Raw genomic sequence first — 21,551 nt, forward strand, 5'->3', positions numbered from 1 at the left:
GAGGTGGAGAATATTTGAGTCAAGCGTTTAATGGTCATCTGAGAGAATGTGGAATTGTTTCAAAACTCACTCTTCTAGGAACACCACAGTGGAATGGTGTGTCCAAAAGGAGGAATCAAACTTTATTGGATATGGTTTGGTCTATGATGAGTCATGCAGATCTTCCACCATCCTTTTGGGGATACGCTCTAGAAATGTCTGCGTTTACGCTAAATAGATGTCCATCAAAATCAGTTGAAAATACACCATATGAGATGTGGACTTGAAAGGTTCCAAATTTGTATTTTCTTAAAATTTGGGGTTCTGATGCTTATGTCAAACATATGATTACATATAAGTTTGGACCAAAATCTGATAAATGCTTATTCGTTGGTTATCCCAGAGAAACCAAAGGTTATTACTTTTACAACCCCACCGAGAACAAAGTGTTTGTTGCTCGTAGTGGTGTTTTTCTTGAGAGAAAATTTCTTTCTAAGAAAAATAGTGGGAGTAAAGAACAACTCGAAGAAGTACGACAAACACAGAAGATTGCTTCATCCTCTCAGGAAGATGATCAATTAGATTTAGGAAGAGTCATAGAATTTACACCTGTGGAACCTGAGGTACGAAGGTCCGAAAGGACGTGTCACGAACCTGATAGGTATGGGGGTTTGGGTGACAGATCATCATGATCTATTGATAATAGGGAGTGATGAACCTGCGTCCTTTGAGGAAGCTATGATGGGCCTTGACTCCGATATATAGCTTGAAGCAAACATCTTGGAGTTAGAATATTCGTTTTAATGAGGCAATCAAAGAGTTTGATTTCATTAGAAATGAAGAAAAACTTTTCGTTTACAAGAAGACTAGTGGGAGCGCAGTTTTTCTTGGTGTTGTATGTAGATGACATACTTATTATTGAAGCTGTTTCCCAATGAAAGACATGGAAAAGGTTGCATATATCCTTGCAGTGAGAATATATAAAGATATATTAAATAAAACTATTGGATTATGTCAAGATATTTATATCGATAAGGTCATACATAGATTCAAGATGCATGATTCCAAGAAAGGCTTTTTCCAATGTCTCACGGCATAACTCTTAGCAAGACTCGGTGTCATTCGACACAGGATGAGCGAGAGTGCATGAGTAAAATCCCATATGCTTCTGCTACAGGATCTATCATGTTTGCCATGATATGTACTCGTCCAAATGTTGCATGTGCTTTGAGCATGACAAGTTGATACCAATCTGATCCAGGTGAAAGTTACTGGACAACAATCAAGAATATCCTCAAGTATTTGAGAAATACTAAGGGTAAATTATTGGTCTATGGAGGAATTGATGAGCTTGTTGTAAGTGGTTACAGCGATGCCAGATGCCAGTTTTTCAGACTGACAGAGATGATTTTGTTCACAAGTTGGTTTCATCTTTTGTATGGAGAGTGGTGTGTTGGAAGAGTTCCAAGCAAAGCACCAGAGCATAGTCTCAATGGATGCAAATGTTGTTGATCCATTGACCAAGCCTCTTCCATGGCCTAAGTATGAGAGCCATACTGCAGCCATGGGTATTAAGTGTCTTAAGATGTGATCTTGATTTAGTGGGAGGCTTTATGTTTATGATATGATGTTCATATTGACATATATTTGATTATGTATTCAAACTAATGAAATTGTTTCAGATTTATTTGATTATCGGATAATTAAATAAAAGTCCCAAAATAATAATTTATATCATTCCTATAGGTCATCAAGTACGTGACTTGATCATGAAACCCTATTAGTGAAAAATGGCATAAATTATTGAGATCCCTAGTCAAGGTTGTTAACGTAGAACATTAATAACCATGAATGGCTAGTATGTGAGGTGATTGATGACTACGTTTCATGGAGTCATTCAATATGTGGTATTGAAGTCAATCACATGGATATGTGTTAGAGAACACATGATCGGACAGACCCGCTATGAGAACTCTTCAAGATTGTTATATGAGTGTCATGAGAGTTTCTCATTATGACGATAGAGTATAGTCCTTAGACCTTAGTTCGTCATGATTCCTTATTTATGGATTAGTTCACTTTGACCATGTCAAATGTCAACCGTAACTGGTGATTATAAAGGCATTTAGGTGTTCTATGAAGTTTTTAAGGAACATGGATGGAACAAGATGGGATTTGTCCCTCCCATATAACGGGAGATAAATATCTCTGGGCCTATCGAAGATATGATACTGAGAAATGCATGGCCATGCTCAAACAAGGTGAATGTCAGTCGTTTGTTTTTATCAGTATAAATCAGAGTTCGATAAACGTGATCTAGCTTAATAAGGATGATACTAGTTCTTGCCTTATGCTGAGATCGAGATATAGCGACAAAGGGATTATGATAATAGATGATTCTAGTACAAGTGGAAGATTGTTGGGAATGTCCTAAAATCATTTTGTATTTACTCTTGTTAAAGTCGTAGTGTCGAGGTTCGACAATCGTATAAAATTAGGTGGTTATAATGTTTTGCTATAAACCGCTTATAATCTATAGATTGAGAATCTATTACTAATTTTATATGATCATACATGGTTACACACCTAAGCAAACTAGATTAATGATTATGGTTTTGGAAGTAATATAATACATCATATGTATTATACTAAAGTAAGTGATAGTAATAATAGTTATAATTATCTTAATGAAAAGATGAACGTGTATGTGCATGGGCTTTAGCCCACCAGCTCTTAAGTGGACTAGGTTAAGCACGTTGCCATGTTAATTATATACATACATGGTGCTGTCTTTTCATTAATGACGACAAATGCAACTAAAACCCTAAGGCGACCAGAGACAAAACGTTTGTCTAGTTTGACGGCACTAGCATCCCGTTGTGATCTAGTTTGTGTGTGGATACCAGTAGAGGCACGACGTTTGGAGTGCTAGGAAACCTCGGTTTGTTTTATTCATCTTTTCGCTGCAAAACATCCAGGTATATTCGAAACCCTAGATCTAGATTTATTTCAGTATTGAAATGAGATTCTAGGCATATGAATTCATAGGTTGCTTTATAAATTGTTATAAACCCATATGAATTCCAACAGAACTTGGAGCCAGAGAAGAATGTCTGACCACACAGCTGGAGGATTAGGAATATTCAGTCTATCATTGATCTTTAACCACACCTCATGAGCGAAGAGACACTCAAAAAACAGATGATCCCGAGACTCGTTAGCTAACCCGCAAAAGAGACAAGTTGTAAGAGCATCCTCGTACCATTGCTGAATACGATCGAGAGTTGGGTTTCTGTTGAGAACAAAAAGCCACGTGGTTGTAGCATTTCTCGGGATAGAAGCCATGTGCCACACCAAAGCGTACCAAGAGACTGGCGGGTACACATGCCTTATTGCATTCCAAAATTTATTTGAGATAAAGGTTTTCTGTCTCACATTCCCAACCGACCAACTGGGAGCGTCCAAGGCTACATAAGTTGGTATAGTGGTCACGAACATCACTAATTGTAGCTGTCTTTCTGTCCTCGCAGATGGCAACAGCCAATTAGCGCCATTGTGTATGTCAACCAGTTGCATTCATTGGGATGCCTAGATGAGAAGACCTATCTAGGCCAAGGTAGGAGAATAAAGGACCAAATGGCTTCAAGGATCCCACCAGCAGAAAGTAGAGTCGCCTCTACCCACATGAATCCGCAGAAATTGTAGCGCTTTGCTTCTAACTTTTAATTTTTAATGGCTAATGGTAAAATTCTTCGGCTAATGGCAAAAGCGTTACATTAGACTACTATGCAACAATACAATAACAGTTTGGTACATTATGATCAATACTTACTATGCGGTTTGAGCAGGAAGTGCAGCGGCAGGAATGTCTCCTCCATGACCCTGGAAACAAAGTCACAAAACCATATTATACAAATGAACGACAGTTTTATATAAGTAGACCCTGTAATGCATTCTACCTTGGCAAGTCGTTCCTCTCTACGGGCATGTTTCCTTTCTCGGCTAGCCTTGTTCTTAGCCCTCTTAGCCTCAAACTGGTCAGACAAAGTCTTCTCTCTAGCCTTCTCAGCCTTCGATTTGTGGATACTACGCTTGTTCTTGAAAACTTTTCCCTTGACTCTCATGTACATGTCATGGTACATGTGCTTGTCAATCTTCTTGGACTCTCTGTACTTCTTAAGAAGACGCCTCAACACTCTCATCCTCCTCATCCACAACACCTTTGTCGGCAACCTTGCCTCCCTAGTACCCTTTCTCTTACCTTAAAAAACATTGCACAACATAAATGGTCTGTGATAATATTGAAACAGTGTTGGTCTTAAATTCTACGTACCGTAACCAGAGTGATGTCCCTTCATTTTAGCAATCTTCATACGGCGTGCTCTGGAACGTGAATGGATTTTAGTTGGCTTCCTGATGATGAATCCATCCTTCACAAGTTTCCTTATGTTTTGGCCTATACATGCATAACACATGATCTCAATCTTCTTGAATCCGTAACAATCAAGAAACCATAGCTCATGAGATCAAGGAAGAACATAGTGAATCTAGAGTCTACTAACCGTAATAGATGTACCATTTTAGACCATCTCCAATGCTTTACTTTATTTTTTACTCTAAAATAGAGTAACTCTATAATATAGTTTGAGTTTACTCCAATGGTATTCTATTTTAGAGTAAAAAATAGAGTGATGAGAAACAAAACAAGTTACTCTATATTTGGAGTAGACCTGTAACGACCCGCTCCCGGAGTTTTTTTATTGATAAAAGAATGGGTCCGGAAAGAGGTTCTTGTAAGAGAGTGAGAATTATTTTAAATGTTGGAACTTTTGTTTCGTTATGAATGAAATAAGAACTGCATTTTTCTCTATGTAACAAAGGCCATTCATGTTATTCATATTAGAATAAACGGGGATTAACTGACGGTAGAACTATCAAGTTTTAGGGAAGTGGTCGATGGACCATAGAGCCAATTAAGGAAAGTTCGGACGTTCGGGAATGTGGGTTCCAAGTAAGGCAAGTCTGATTAGTCATCCTTGACAGGATGTTCCAGAAGGAAGGTCGGGTCTGCGGGAGTTACATAAGGAAATAATTGTTGAGATCGGTCAAACCTTTGTGGGCAAGGTTGGCCAAACCAAATAAGGAAACAGCAATAAATTTCCGGCTTGGTGAGCAAGTCCAAGAGCAATATAAAAAGGGACCTCCAGCTCTCATTCTAGACACAACTCGAAAAGCAAGTCTTAGAGAGAGTCTAGAGCAAGAATGCAGTCTTGGAGAGAGATTTTGGGCGGTGAGGATCGAGCAAGGAGGATCGCAGGATTCTTCACCAGAAAACACAGCTAGGTTCAGAGTCTTCGATCTTTTAAGATCAATCCAGGTGAGGACGTGATTCTTGGCAGTCGAATAAGAATTATTTTGTCTGCTTTGATTCAGTATGAACGTGTGTATCTTGGGTGGAATTCGTTTAGGGAAAGTTTGTTCATCATGTTCATAGGAAAATGTTTGATAGAATTCATTTAAGGAAAGTTCGTTCTTCGTATTCTTAAGAAATGTATGATAGGAATTGTTTAAGGAAAGTTCGTTCATCGTGTTCTTGAGAAATGCATGCTATAGATTTGCGGGATGAATTATCGAATTATGTTAGGATGTTTACGTGAGAAATGAAAGAATAATTGAATTGAGTTAATATAAGGAAAAGATTTAAGAAAAATGTTAAGAAAAAGGTTAAGGGAATGTAATGGACCGACGGGTCACAGGTTGGCTACGGCCGCAGGTACGGCTATGGCCGCAGGTTTGGCTTCGGCTGCAGGTTTGGCTACGGCCGCAAGATTATGGACCTTCGGGTCGAAAGGTTAAGGAATGTTAAAGTAAAGGAAAAGATGGGACTAGTTAAGTAATGAAACAATATAACCGGATGCTAGGTTGTTAGTATTGTTTGAGTGTTTGATTATTGGGCTATAGTGGGCGGTATTGAGCTTCCTCACTGAGTATTTTTGTATGCTCATGCCTCCTTTGTGATGCAGGTGAGGAGTAGTTGGTTGGACCGGAGCGCGGGACGATGAAGACCATCGGGGTGGGTTTTCTTTACTTATAAACTTGGGATTTTATTTGGGTGTTTTGTGAACTTATACTATTACTCTACATTATTTTCTCGGATTTATTAATAAAGTTGAAGTATTTGTTTGATTTTATTGTTGGAAAATTTCTTGAATTTTTACTTAGTGAGAAATAGAGTGTACCATTAGAGCAGTTTTACTTTAAACTCTATTTTAGAGTGAAAAATATAGTGGGGTTGGAGATGCCCTTAGAGCTCAAAATCATCAGATTGAATTCAATTATTATTCAACGAATCATGCAACTACCATCACCCACAAGATTTAAACGCAAACAAGATCGAAACAACGAAGGAGAACGTAAGCGGGAGATGTCGTTGCCTTCGTTTGGATCGAGCCATACTTTTCCCTTTCCGCACTTCAGAACTGAGGCTGCGAGCCGCTTCTGGAGCTTCAGCTAAACCATTTCTGCCTCTCCCTTCCTTCCGGAGATTGGTTCAGGCGAAGAAAGGGTAATCAGTGAAGATGATATCTTTTGTATATGCTGTTTTTAGGGTTACTCTCTTCCGCAAAACCCTATTTTTTTCATTTTGGGCGTTTGATTAAGGCATGGGCAAAAAAAAAAAAAAAACAGAACCAAACCAAAATCTACGAAACCGGAAACATACCGAAACCCTTAAATATCTGAATGGTTCATGTATTTCTATATCCGAAATAAACAAACCAAAAATCCAACGGATGCCCAAATATATACAAAGTTTAATTATATATATAACATAACTAAATATATATTTATTATTTAAAAATATATTACAAGTATCCAAAAATATATGAAGATAATTAAATTATTATTAAATATTCGAACTACTCAAAAGTATCTGAAAGTATCCAGATAGTTTTATCCAAAATATCCAAAGTAATCCAAAATATACAATTTTTTTTATCTAAAACATCCTAATTTTTTTTTACAACAAACATTTACAGACTCATGTTGACTCTGTAAACCAAATTGGTAACTCCGCATCCATGTGAACGTTGAAAGACGGTTGTTTCCTAACACTGCGTTCTAAGCTATCCACCTGTAAGTTCTCCGTCCAGGGTACATGAATGATGTCTGAGTTGAGGAAGCTTCTTTTTAAAAGCTTAATGTCTTCCAGGTAACTTTCAAATACTGGTCATTCTTCTGGTTCCGAAACCATCTTCACCAATTGAGAACAATCTGTTTCAAACGTAACTTGAAACTGTCTTAAATTCTTCATACATTCCATTGCCAAAATTAATGCCTCCACCTCCGAATGAAGAGGTGAAAGACATGCCCTTACATTCCTTGCCCCTAATAAACCATCAAAACCCGGAAAAGTGCTATACCAGCCTTGCCCTGAAATTAAATTCTTATATTTCCATAAACCATCTATGAAACACCATCGTCCTGAGGTCGTTAGTGTGGGTCTGGTCTGTACCTGATGCCCCATCATTTGATCCTTTACTACATGTGCCTCAGTCCAAAGTGTTGATTCCAATTCTGCTATTTTAAGTGTGTCCCTTGGATCAATATCCAGATTGCTAAGCACTTTGTTATTCTGACCTTTCCATATATACCATAATATCCATGCAAATTGGTGGTCATCCATCCTTGGATTGACTCTCCAAAAAAGATGATCCATGTTAGCGAAAAAAAAACTAATAGGAAAAATATTGGGATTCGATAGTATCTTATATAATGCCCACACTTGACGTGCTGGAGGACATTCAAAGAACACATGGTTTATTGATTCCTCCGGATCTACGCATCGAGCACAATATATATCCCATTGTATTCCTCTTGCTTTTAAATTTTTCATTACCGCTATACATCCTGAAAGGATTTGCCATAAGAAATGTTGTATCTACGGGGGGCACCACACTTTCCAGCAGAAAGGTTTTAGTATATCCACTGTGGGACCATTAAATTCTGGTGGTTTTTCCCTATCAGGATAGACCCGTTCCACTTGATAACATGATTTAACCAAGTATTTCCCATTGTTAGTGAAATGCCATCTATTCCTCAATTCCTATCTTCCATCTGAATTCTACTTAATGGAATACTTTCAATAATTTTTACATCATGAGGATCCACCAAAGCCCTGATTGCCTGTAAATTCCATGTTCGGGATTCCTAGTTAATGAGAGAATCCACTGTGAGGTCTGGGTAACTGTTTTGAAGGTTTTTGTTTGCTGGTCTTTGTTAAAATCAAGCGCCGTGTTAAAATCAATAAGATCCTTAAAGCCTAGTCCACCATTATTTTTAGGCACACATAATTTATCCCATGATTTCCAATGAATGTCTTTTGTGCTTCCTCCTGGACTCCGCCAAAACTGAGCTACTGCACTCGTTAACTTTTTAATTGTAGCCTTCGGTAACCGATAAACAGACATTACATGGTTTGGCAAGGCCGTAACCACCGATTTAATAATCACCTCTTTTCCTCCTTTAGTAAAGAATCTAAAAGTCCATCAATTAACCCTATTATTCAAGCGGTCTTGTACAAAACCAAACATTTACCTTAGATCCTCCAAGGCTTTCTGGTAAACCTAAATAAGATCATATTCCTCCTATATTCTGAATTCTCAAAATATCTTTCAATTCTTGGCGACTGGATTCTTCAATCTTATGTCCAAATTGAATTGAGGATTTCTGAAAATTAATTTGTTGCCCTGAGACAGCCTCATATTCCTTTAAAATTCTGAGAATGGTTTGACATTCCTCTTTATTTGCCTTACAAAAGAAAAGACTATCATCTGCAAATAGCAAATGAGAGATTGCTGGACAAGCTCTTGCTACCTTCAGACCAGTTAATTGTTTCACTCTCTCTGCCTTCTTAATATTCACAATTAATGCCTCAGTGCACATAATAAATAAATAAGGAGACAAAGGATCCCCTTGACGTAAGCCCCGCTGGAGAGTTATAAGACCTCGTGGTTGACCATTGAGAAGTACCCTATATTGAACCGACGATATACATTCCAGCATTAATATGATCCAACGAGGATCAAATCCCATTTTGTGAAAAAGAGCCTCAATGAAACTCCACTCTATCCTATCATACGCCTTGCTCATATCCGTTTTGATCACCATAAACTTGTTTTGACAAGACTTATTGGTTCTCAGTCCATGAAACATTTCTTGCGCTATAAGAATATTATTCGATATTAACCTGGCCGCCACAAAAGCTGATTGTGTCTCCGAGATTAGTCGTGGTAGGCAAATTTTCAATCTTTGACACAAAACTTTCGAGATGATCTTGTAACCAACATTACATAGAATTATCGGCCTTAGTTCTGTCATCCTTGTAGGTATCTCTATTTTCGGAATCATGCAAATATTAGTAATATTTAAACGCGGATCCATATTTCCTGTAACCAGAAAATTATTTACCATCTCAACCACATCCTTCTTAATAACATGCCAGGAATGCTGGGAAAAAAAGAGCTGTCATTCCATCCGGACCTGGTGCTTTCTCCGGGTGCATCATGAATAAAGCTTGTCGGACCCCTCTTCCTCCGTTGCCATTCTCAATAAAATTTGATTCATTTGGAGGAAATAGATGGAACTATCTCTTCCAAAAAACTATCAAATTCTGTTGGAACGGTGGTACTAAACAGATCTTCAAAATAATCCACCGCCACCTTCTCAACTCCGTTCTCTTCTGTTATCCAATTTCCCATCTCATCATGGAGTCCCACTATTTTATTGCGACCCTACGTTGCTTTGTTAAGGCATGGTAAAACTTTGTATTAAGATCTCCAGATGAATACCACATATTCCGGCTTTTCTGGTGCCAATATTCCTCCTCATCCTTATAAGCCTCTTGTAACTTCCTGGAAACCTCAAGAATCTCCTCTTGTGATCTATTATTATCCATTTGAACTTCTTCCAGTGCCTGTTGAAGATCTTTAATTTTGTCCTTCCCATATGGTTGATTATCTTTTCGCCATGAAGATATTTCATGACGACAATTATTAATTTTTGTAACAAAATCCACAATTTGTCCTCCCTGATTTTCTGTCCAGCCAGGCACAATTGATTCCAGGAGACCCTCCTGTCCAACCCATCTCTTATCAAACTTGAACTGTCCCTTTTTTTTCCTTGATAAATTATCCTCCAAAAAACCAACCACAGGACGATGATCAGAACCCACCATCTTCAAATATTCTGTGTAAGAGTATGGGAAAAGCATATGTCATTCCTCATTTGCCAAGGCCCGATCCAATCGACATATGACCATCACTGCTCCTTTTCCTTTGCCCCTCCTTCCTTGCCAAGACAGTTTATTACCTCGAGCCGGAAATTCTAGTAGTCCATTATTCCTTATCATGTTGTTAAAAGGAATGAAGAAAGTTGTACATCTTAGGAATCCCCCGTCCTTTTCATGATTCCCCGTAATCTCATTTAGATCTCCAATAATAAACCAAGGTTCATATCGTGATAATCCAAACCAAGTTAGTCTCTCCCATACCTGTTCTCTTAATTTTTGTACCGGTTCCCCATAAACAAAAGTAAGGAAAACTTGTTACTCTAAAACATCTGAATTATTTGATATTTTATCCTAAATAACCGTTATTTTACCCGAATTATCCGAATACCCGAACCGGAACCAAATGAGAACCAAATTTTTTTTCTGGGTTTCATGTTGGGCATTGGGTTTGATTTCATTTGTATATTTGGCCTTTGGCCCAAAAAAATATAAGAGTTGACAAAAAAAGAAAACTGTGCCTACTATTATTATACTGTAATATTCAGATAACCATTCTAGTTTGGTTACTTTTTTTTTTATAATATCTTGGTGTCAAAAACATATGACCTATTCAAGTATTGTTTTATTTTTATCGGATTTGGTTCTGATTTTTCTTAATTTCCGATTATTTGTTTGAGTTTTTGTCTTCTATTATCTACTCCTTGAATACAATTCACAAAAAAAAACTACTGAAACAGTTCAGTTAACATATTTTGTACTCGAACTATTAAAATAATCTAAAATATATGTTGGCAATAGTTCAAATCAGTTAGTTAACTTATTTTATCCACCACTACTCAGAAATAGGATAACATGCTCGAATAATTATGTTGGTTTTAGTTATGTATCTCTTAATTAGTTTTGGTTTAGTTCTTCGAAACTGAATATTTTGTGCAGTTCTACCACTAACTTATACAATAGATTATGATGTGAATATTTAGAGATATATACAAGGTTACGAGATAACGTTGTAATTAGTTGGTAAGATTATCCTAACCAAGAAGTCGGTTAAGGCTTATGTATAAATACTCTTGTATTATGATGAATAAAGTCCAACAATTCTACAAATTTACATGGTATCAGAGCGGAAATCAATATAAAAATTCTTCGTTCCGAAACAGAGTGATACATTATGTCTGTTTTCGTCCGACAATGTCAGTCTAGTTGAAGGGTGATAACTACAACGAGTGGGCAATGGAGATGGTGAACGCTCTCAGAGCAAAGATGAAGATGGGTTTTACCTAAGCCAAGTGAAGAAATATCAGATTTGGAGTCGTGGTTGAGCATAAATTCTAGGATAGTAAGGTATATCAGATCTTCAATAGAACCAAGGGTAAGATCCACTGTAACATTCATAACTGAAGCTCACAAATTCTGAAAAAGAGATTTGAAGTGGGAAACAAAGTGCATGTTCATCATTTGATGGAGCAGTTGGTGTCTTTTCAACATAATCTACAAGAAGTGATAGACTAGTGATTGACATCTTGCAATGATGTGGGAAGAGGTTCAAACGTATAAACCACCTCCTGCGTGCAGTTGTTCAGCGGCTTCAACATATGAGGAAGAAAGAGAAGATGAACGTCCGCATCAGTTTATCATGGGGCTGGACGATTCAAGATTCAGTAATGGGGTTACAATAATAATAGAAGCGGATGAGTTACCTGATTTGGGTAAAGCTTATACCAAGGTAATCAGAGAGGAGGCAAGATTAAATATTGCAAAATCCTGAGAAGTAGCTCAACAAGAAGCAATCGGGTTTTTTAGTCGAAGAGATGTGCAACTTGAGGATGGTTCAGGGTCTGGAACTAGACGAGACAGTCGTGACACAACTGGTTTGGTGGCACGGTCAGAGAATGCTAATGCATTATTTGGAAACAGATCAAGAGACAGAGTATGTTCTAACTGTGGAAAGATATGACATGAAAAGAACAACTGCCAGTAAATTATTGGATATCCTGAATGAATGAATGAGAGACGAGGAAGAGGTTCAGGCAGAGGAACCAGGCGTGGTTCAGCGAATGGTGGATATGGTCGTGGGGGAACTAATGGATATGGTTCAGCACACACTGCTCATGCGACTAACTCACGTGGTTCCTGTACTTCTGATTTGTCACCTGAGAAATGGAAAGCCATAACTCAGATTATAAATGATGGGAGATCAAGCAGTCAGTATGAGAAACTTAATGGTAAGACTAGGGGTGTTCAATCCGGTAAAACCAAACCAATTAAAACTGAACAGAACCGAAATAGAGAAAGCGGTTTGGATTGGTAATACCAAATATACCGAATGGATTTTACATTTAAGAAACGGTGGTATATGGATATGGTTTGGAATATAAACCGATCAAATCGAATAATTAAAATATAGCAGTATACTTATATGTAAATTATATAATATAATTAATAATATATACACAATTTATTTTATTGATATGATCTTCATACTTAAAATGTTGATTTTAGTAATTTAATAAGTAAAAAATTATTATTATTATTTTTATCAAATTAAACAAAGCATTATTTTACATATTCGTTGACAAATAAGTGTGCTAATATTTGGTTATTTAATAATATTGTGGATTACTATTTTTATTATTTTCCTTCTATAAAAATATTATTATTTTTATTAACCTAATATGTTTACTAATTATTTTAAATAGTCAAATAAAATAAAATAAAAATAGTCTACTTTAAAATATAAATATCTTTATGTTTTATTAAATTTGATATCTTGTCATATAATGTAAAATTCAGAATTTAAATGATAAATATATTTATGGTTATTTGGTATAAAACATAATAAACTGAAAATTGACGGTATATAAACCAAATCAAACAAAACCAAAGTAGATATGGTTTTAATATGATAGCTATTTTTTTTATAAACCGAAATAGCAAAATAACCGAACCGAAATCCGGATTGAACACCCTTAGGTAAGAGTATTGGAGATGTAATTATCGACTCAGGTATGTCGCATCACATGACAGGAAACATCTTTTTCCCTAGTAAATTTGAGAAACACCCCGCCATGTACTGCTGGTTTCGCAGATGGAACATCATCTCAGATGGGTGATATGATTCTCACAGATCGTATTTCACTCAGAAATGTACCATTTGTGCCTAATTTGGATTGTAATCTTATACAGTATCCAAAATGTTAAAGCAGACAAATTGTTTTGCCTTGTTCACAGACACTATTTGTGTTTTGCAAGACCGTTCTTCTAAGACTCTGATTGGAGCCAGTGAAGAACGTGATGAGAAGGATGTGAAGTAGCACGAGCCAACAGAGCTGATGGAACTGAAGATCAACTCATGTGGCATCGACGACTTGGGCATCCATCAATTTCAGTTTTTGCTACTTTACCTGTGCTTTCTGGTGTTATGAATAAGGCTTGTTCTAGTCACGGCGACGTGTGTTTTAGAGCAAAGCAAACAAGAGATATTTTTCATTATAGTATCAGTAACACAAAAAAGTTTTCTGAATTGATTCATGTGGATGCTTGGGGATCCTTATTGGGTACCTGCCTCGTGTGGGGATGTATAATTTCTCACCATAGTAGATGATTTTTCAAGAGCAGGATGGACACATCTACTACTTACAAAATCGGAAGTTACGAAAGTTCCCCAAAGGTTTTGTGCTTACATTGAAAAACAATTCAGCCAAGCTGTTAAAATAGTCCGGAGTGACAATGGAATGGATTTCATGTGTTTGGGAGAATTCTCTCGAGAAAAAAGGATAGTACATTAGACAAAGTATGTAAACACGCCTCAGCAGAATGGGCGAGTGGAGAGGAAGCACAAACACATCTTAAATGTTGCAAGAGCATTGATGTTTCAGTCAAAAATGAATGTAAAGTTTTTGGGAGAAGCCATAAAAACAGCAATTTGAAATATGACGCCCTCCAAAGTCCTAAAAGGCAGTTCACCATATTAGGTATTATTTGGAACAAAACCGTCATATGATTCCTTACGTGTATTTGGGTCCTTGTATCATGTACACAGATGCAATCATAATAAGAATAAGTTTGTAGAAAGAAGCAGGTGATGTGTTTTTGTAGGCTATCCATTTGGTAAGAAGGCTTGGAGAGTATATGACATAGATAATAATGAGTTCTTGGTATCAAGATACGTAAGTTTTGTTCAAAACATGTTTCCATTCGCACAAGGAAGAGAAAGTAGTGTGGAAATAAGAGACTTGACCGGTGGTCCAGATAATGATTGGATCATTGATGTAGTAGCAAGTGACGGGGGAGTGTCCCTCCCACGGATGAAGTAGTTACTGGAGAAAATGTGTGTAGTCCGATAGCTATTTCAGAACATAGCACACCTAAAGAAGAGAGTGTCGCTACTGAACAAAATACCTTTACTGAAAATGAGGCTGAGAAGATTCCGTTAGTAAGGTTGTGTGACTATGTGAATTATAATGCTCACTATCTCACAGAAGAACCCCGTCATGATCACAGCACTTCCATTCCAAAATCAGAGTCCACGTTCAACATTTCAGAGTCCACAATACCCTCTTGCAAACTATATCTCTGACGATAGAAAGTTTTCTGCTCATAAGGCTTTCCTAGCGGCAATTACAAATGGGAGAGAGCAAAGAAGCTTTAAAGAGGTAGTGCAAGAAGAGGTGTGGCGAAACTCAATGAAAAAGGAGATTAATGCGTTTGAAATCAACAAGACTTTTAGTATAGTGGATTTGCCTCCTGGAAAGAAAGCCATTGGGAATATTTGGGTTTACAAAATCAAGTATAACGCAGATGGGACAATGGAAAGACCTAAATTGCAACTTGTGGCACTGGCTAACAAGCAGGTTCAAGGCATGATTTTAAGGAAAATTTTGCTCATGTCACAAAAATGACAACAATTTGTTGTTTATTGAGAATAATAGCAGGGAAAGGCTGGACTATGCATCGGATGGATGTACACAATACCTTCTTGCATGGACATCTTTGAGAAGAGGTCTATATGAAGCTTCCGAAAGGTTTTCAACACTCAGATCCGAACAAAGTATGTAGATTCCATAAGGCTATATAAGGTTACGGCATGCACCTAGGTGCTGGTTCGTTAAGCTCACGGATGTACTTCAACATTTTTGTTTCCAGCATTCATATGCAGACTACTTGCTGTTTGTCTACTCAAAAGGAAACGTGGAACTCATGGTACTCATCTATGTAGATGATTTTTTCATATGTGGGAATGCCATGAATGTTTTGACAAAATTTAAAAAAACACTTGGGGAGATGCTTTCATATGAAATACTTAGGAAAACCAAAATACTTCCTAGGTATAGAGGTTGGACGCAGAGATCGAGGAAGGTTTCATGCTTACGCAACATAAGTATACATTGGATATTATTTCAGATGTTGGTTTACTTGGTTCGAAGCAGGTTGTGACTCCTATGGAACTGCATCATAAGTTGGCATTAGATTTGAGTCCGTTTTTGCGTGATACTGTGAAATACAGGAGGTTCGTTGGTCGCTTGATTTACTTGTCAATTACGCGACCGGACATATCTTATTTGGTGCATATCTTATCACAATTTATGTAAACACCACGAGAGGTACAGTGGAAAACTGCTTTAAGGGCTGTAACGTATCTGAAAGGAACGGCTGGATAGGGTTTAATGTTGGATCTCAAGGTGATATGAGCTTATCAGTCTATTGTGACGCAAACTAGCCAGCATGTCCTACTACTAGAAGGTCGTGTGTATGTGGAACTTATTGGTGATTCGCGGGTTTCCTGGAAGACCAAGAAGCACAGAGTTGTATCTCACTCGTCAACGGAATCTGAATACAGGTCCATGGCGCAAGCAGAAAGAGAGATAATGTGGCTTCAAAGACTGTTACTTAACTTGGGAAGCTCCACAAACAAAACCGGTTGAGTTGTTCTTTGATAGTATAAGTGTGAGATACACATAGCTGCTAATCTGGTGTTCAATGAATGGACCAAGCACATAGAATCTGATTGTCATCAAGTGCAAGAAGTGATTCAAGAAGGACTGCTGGATACTGTTCATGTTCAAACAAATGAGCAATTGGTGGATGTCTTGACAAAGGCGCTTGGAAGAGTGCAATTTAAAACTTTATTGTTCAAGTTGTGAGTAAGAAACTTCCATATTCCCAATTTGAGAGAGAATATTGGAGATAATGATGTGAATATTTAGAGATATGTATAAAGTTACGAGATAATATGATGTAAATAGTTGGTAAGGTTATCCTAACCAAGAAGTCGGTTAAGGCTTATGTATAAATAATCTTGTATTATGATGAATAAAATCAAGTAATTCTACAAATTTACAGGGCCGACCCTGAAATTCTGGAGTTTGAAACAAAATTAAAAATGGGGGCCTGTATATACATTACAAAAATATCCTAAGAAAAACGTATAAACAAAGTTTCATTTATAAAGTATTAAACCATTTATAAAACATAAGTTTTCATACACAGAAAAAAAAGAACAAATGGTTTGCAGGACAGGGAAAGGAAGAAGCGTAAGAATCTTTTTGAAAAAAGAAATGCAAGAGTCGAGGACAATAAAAGAAACATGGTTAGTCCAAAAATAAGAGTTTTAACTTGGTGAACTACATTTCGATCCGCGCAACCGCGCGAGTTTTTGTTTTCATTTATTTTTATATAAATATTTTGTTTTCAATTCTAAATTGGTATATATTATAATATATATGTGTCTATCAATTTTTAAAACACAATAAGTTTACGGTATATTTTTTCATTGAATAGATTGTTTCAAACTTTCAAATATATTTGTATCTTTTTCTATATATATATATTTTCGGATTATTATTTCATTATTAAAATCATAACTATATATATAAAGATTAGTAAAATATTATTTTATTGTCATATTCAAAGATATCGTAATATTTCACAAATTTAAAAAGTTTTTAAAAAATTAAATTTTTCGCTTCATAGATTTAGATTATCAAAATCTATCGAGTAAATAATTAAACATTTAGTTTTTGTTTAATTTTTAAAATAAACTATATAGTTTAAATTTTTTTTTTATTGGTTTAAGGTAGTAAAGATTAATCATTGTTAGATAGTATGATTTTTGTTATTTAAAAAAAAATCTTTATAATTTTGAAAGTTAACATCGACAAATATTTAACATATAAATGTATAGTATTATAACATTAAATTATATCTATTTAATTTATACTATCTATAAATCCAATGAATCATCTTTTGTTTAAATCTAATTATTGATAGCCCAATAAAAATTTCTGGTAGGCCCAAAATTTAAATGATAAGATTAGAGATTAAATGTAACATCACTTTATAGGAATATGTCCATTTTTTAAAAAATCACACATAAGTCAAGGTTGTGACTTCTATTTTAATATATAAGACGAGATTAAGATCTGCGCTTTGCACGGGATGAACTTTATATATAAAAATTATTTTATGTATTATATTTTTTTACATATTATGAAATAATAATTATATATTAAACAATTAAAAATAAGTAACTAGTACATATATAATTAAATGGTGCACACATATAAATCAATTTTATTAATCCAAACAATATTTTTTTCTGTTTGATAGGATATATAATTAAATTTAAATGATATTAACATATATAGTATATTTTTAATATTAATGTCTATTAAAAAATATTTTCTACTCATATTGTTTTTTGATCATCTGTTTTTTATAACAAAAAATTTAAATTAGTGATAACAAAATTTCCATTGTGGGATTAATTGTTTTAGTAATTTGTAATTTTTTTTAAAAAAATAACTTGTCAATGTTTGTTCAGAGCTTTTATCGGAAAAAAAATTGTTCAAAGTAAATTTTAAAATTAAAATATTTGTGTATTTTATGTGGTATATAGTTTAATTTAAAATGATATATATATATATATCTTTAATCTTAATAATTAATTAAATTAGACTTTTTACTTATATGATTTTGTAATCATTTGTATTTTGTCATAGAAAAATTAAATCATGGATCACAAAATTTGAATGTGAGACTTTTAAGAGTATTAGTAATTTATGGTAATTTTTAAAAATTTAAAATATAACATATACAGAAAAATCTAAATTTTTATTATATGGTTAATGTAGTTGTTTAATTTATTTTAATAGTTTAATATTAAACAAATATTATAGATGATGTATTAATTTTTATCAAATCTTTATTATTCAAAATCATTAATTACCATATATACTTTAGCCAAATTAGGCAATTTCGTAATTTTTATTTAAAGAAATAATAAAGAACATTAATAATGAATTTATGATTAGTTTAATAAAAAACTTATTATATAATTAGATGGACCAACATATTTCTCTAATGATTCTAACAATCATCCTATTTATGACACATGACTACAAAAAAAAAAGTTGTAATGTTTGTCGGTTAATATATAGGGAATTTTTATTCTTTTTGATTTATTGGGCTATTGCATTAATGTGTTCCGTGGCCCATTCAAATAAATTTCGGTTGTTAAACCAACGTGATATTGTCAAGTTTGTCTGATCTCTTTTTTTTTTTTTAATGTTATATAATGTATATTGAACTTTTTCTAAACGAGGGTCTGTAAAAAATGGGGGTGTAAGACAAAAGTTTTAAAGGGCTTGGCTGAGGGCCGCCCTGCAAATTTACATCCTACAATAACATCAAAAGTAATTTTTGAGAAGTTTTTTTTTTTTGAGCAACAAGTAATTTAAGAAGTAAGAACATAAAATAATTTAAGAAGTAAGAACATCAAAAGTAAATCTAACGTACATTTTTAATCCCCTTCCAAAATTTGACTTCAAAAGTCCGTTCATCTTCTTTCTTGTGTCCGAACCCAAAATAAGAAACATGGTTGCATGGTAAAAACCTAAAAATAGACTAGAAGAAGCAAAAAAACCCTTAAATATAGAATAATCCAAAATACCTTTTAAAGCTCTTTAAATATCCAAAATCCGTTTTGATTGTTCTTGTTAATACTTACGAAAAAGAGAGAAAATAAGAAAAAAGATGAAAATGGTCGAAAGGATCTTTCTCCTTTTCCTCTCCATCGTCGTCACGGTTGTCATCGCCGGAAAAGCTCCACCACTAATATTCACCGAGACTGGCAAAGCCTGTAAGAATATTTTATATTTTATGTGACCTATGTATCTATTGGTTTAATATAAAATTCAAGTTCATATATTGATGTTTTTAGATTCTAATATAAAAGATGATACCGTGATGGATCGGTTTCGATTAAAGAGTTAGAATCCGGGTGTATTGATAACCCTCCTACTTTACCTTATATTCATAAATGTCTTTAATCTCATAATTATATGCATATATGTTATATACATTAAGTAATGGTATATAATATATATCAGTATACGTGTGTTACGGTTATTATAATTGTGAAGAGTTGTGTTGCAACACACAACCCTTTGACTAATATAAAAGGCCTCGTGTGCATTGTCTTTTATGTACGTAAGAAAACGAGTCTCTCTAAACACACAAAAACAACAATACTGATTATCAAAAGGAGAGATTAAGGAAGGTTTGGGATTTCTTGTCCATCAAGGAAATCACCAAAAGGAGAAGGTTAAAGAGGAGAACATCAATTGGTGGGGTTGCATCCAAGCATGGATCAAGGTTAGTGTTTCTACCTTCATTAGAAATGTGTTAGGGTTGAATTAAATCAAATCTAGATCAGTTCTTGGTGTAGATTTCATAATTGAAATCATAAAATTATTTAACATGTGGTATCAGAGCCATCTTAGATTTAATTAATTCACTCACTAGGCATTTGAAAAATGTTAAGAACATTCTCGGTTTAGTTCTCATGTGCTTGTGAACATATACGGTTTCATTCGTTTTAAAGAGTGTTCATGAGATTAGTATAATCCATCGTAATTAAGCATACGGCACTTAAACGTATGGTATTTGTTAAAGTGTGCGTTGATGATCATGCATATGAATATGGCATCGTAAACGAACGTAACGATACGACACACTCAATCAATCTATGAACGATTGTTTTATTATTATAATTACGGAATCTTACGATGCCATAAAGGGCTTTATATGTCAGCCACTAAATTAAACGGGTTGTTGTTGATCAAGTTACGAAATGAACGTAGTCATTCACGTAATGGATTTTGCAATAAATCAATTAAAATCACGATGTTTCATGTGTGCATAATGGTCGTTTGTTTAAAGGTTCGACATGAAACCTGGGTTTTACGGTAACAAACGTAAAGGCACATGCATGAAAGTTTCCTTATGACGGTTATTACCGTAATATTGTGAAGAGTCACTATTACGGTTGTGACTGTAAGACTTTCACCTAATTAGAAAGGAAATATTGGCCCGTTTAATTGATTAATGCATGTTGTTGCATGAATGTGTGCTTGCATGAACTGAAAAGAATTAGTAACTGGCATGATAACTTAATTGATATGTACACGCATGCGTGGATTAATAAAAGATTATTGTTAGTAAATCCGTAAATGTGAAGCGCTTGTTACATTTAAGTGATTGAAATTTAATTGTGTTTTATCTAAGGAACAAGTGTTCCATACAGTTTTAGTGTCACAAATGAGCTATATAATATTTTATTAATTTAAAATATTGTATATATAAAGTTGTAATTTTTTTAAAAAAAATGCTTCCGCTGCATTTTAATAATAGGTAATTTGTGTTATGAAATATTGACACAATATAGAAATGATTATGTTAATTATGAAATAATAACGTAAGATTAGATAAATTTACCTATTAGTATTTTAATATTTATATAGGTTATAGCATGTTAGTCACCAAAGTGACCTTGTTATTTTCTTATAATAATTAAAATTAATATAGTATGATTGATCATGATTAAAGAGATGTTAAATGACATGAAAGTTGTAGTGATCAATTATTTTATTTTCTATATTCTAGGAGATCACCCAAAGGTGGATCATTGAATATAGTTAATAATATAAAAAGGATTACTCATTTCTTTTACTATAGTTGATCGTATTTATACCCAAAGGTAGGATACTATTGATTTGAGTCTGAAATGATTAATCATTAAAGTCTATTTTAGCATCACTGAAAGTGTTTGTGTTTAAGTATTGCCCAAAGGTTGCTTAAATACAAATTTGAAAGTTTATATTAAGTTTAGAATCTGAAATAAAGCTCCAAAGCAGTAAGGGGTAAGCATGTATAAAAATTTGTAGTTTCATCAAATGTGTTTGGACTTTGCCATAGTAAATGATGAAGAGTCCTCAGCCATTAG

General features: G+C 34.7%; 1 protein-coding gene and 1 pseudogene across 1 annotated transcript; both read right to left on the bottom strand.

The window, feature by feature from the left end:
• Positions 1 to 3,033: 3,033 nt before the first annotated feature.
• On the bottom strand, positions 3,034 to 3,555 carry LOC106323928. The gene has a single exon (XM_013761971.1). The coding sequence runs from the start codon at positions 3,553 to 3,555 to the stop codon at positions 3,034 to 3,036; it is 522 nt and encodes a 173-aa protein (XP_013617425.1).
• Positions 3,556 to 3,810: 255 nt separating this feature from the next.
• LOC106326394 lies at positions 3,811 to 6,498 on the bottom strand (annotated as a pseudogene).
• Between the last annotated feature and the right edge of the window lie 15,053 nt (positions 6,499 to 21,551).

The sequence above is a fragment of the Brassica oleracea genome, chromosome C2, assembly GCF_000695525.1.
Source record: "Brassica oleracea var. oleracea cultivar TO1000 chromosome C2, BOL, whole genome shotgun sequence".
Taxonomy (NCBI): Eukaryota; Viridiplantae; Streptophyta; class Magnoliopsida; order Brassicales; family Brassicaceae; genus Brassica; species Brassica oleracea.

What these genes read in the sequence shown, in the direction of transcription:
- LOC106323928 (XM_013761971.1), bottom strand. Translation starts at nt 3,555, where the DNA reads ATGCAACTGGTTGACATACACAATGGCGCTAATTGGCTGTTGCCATCT.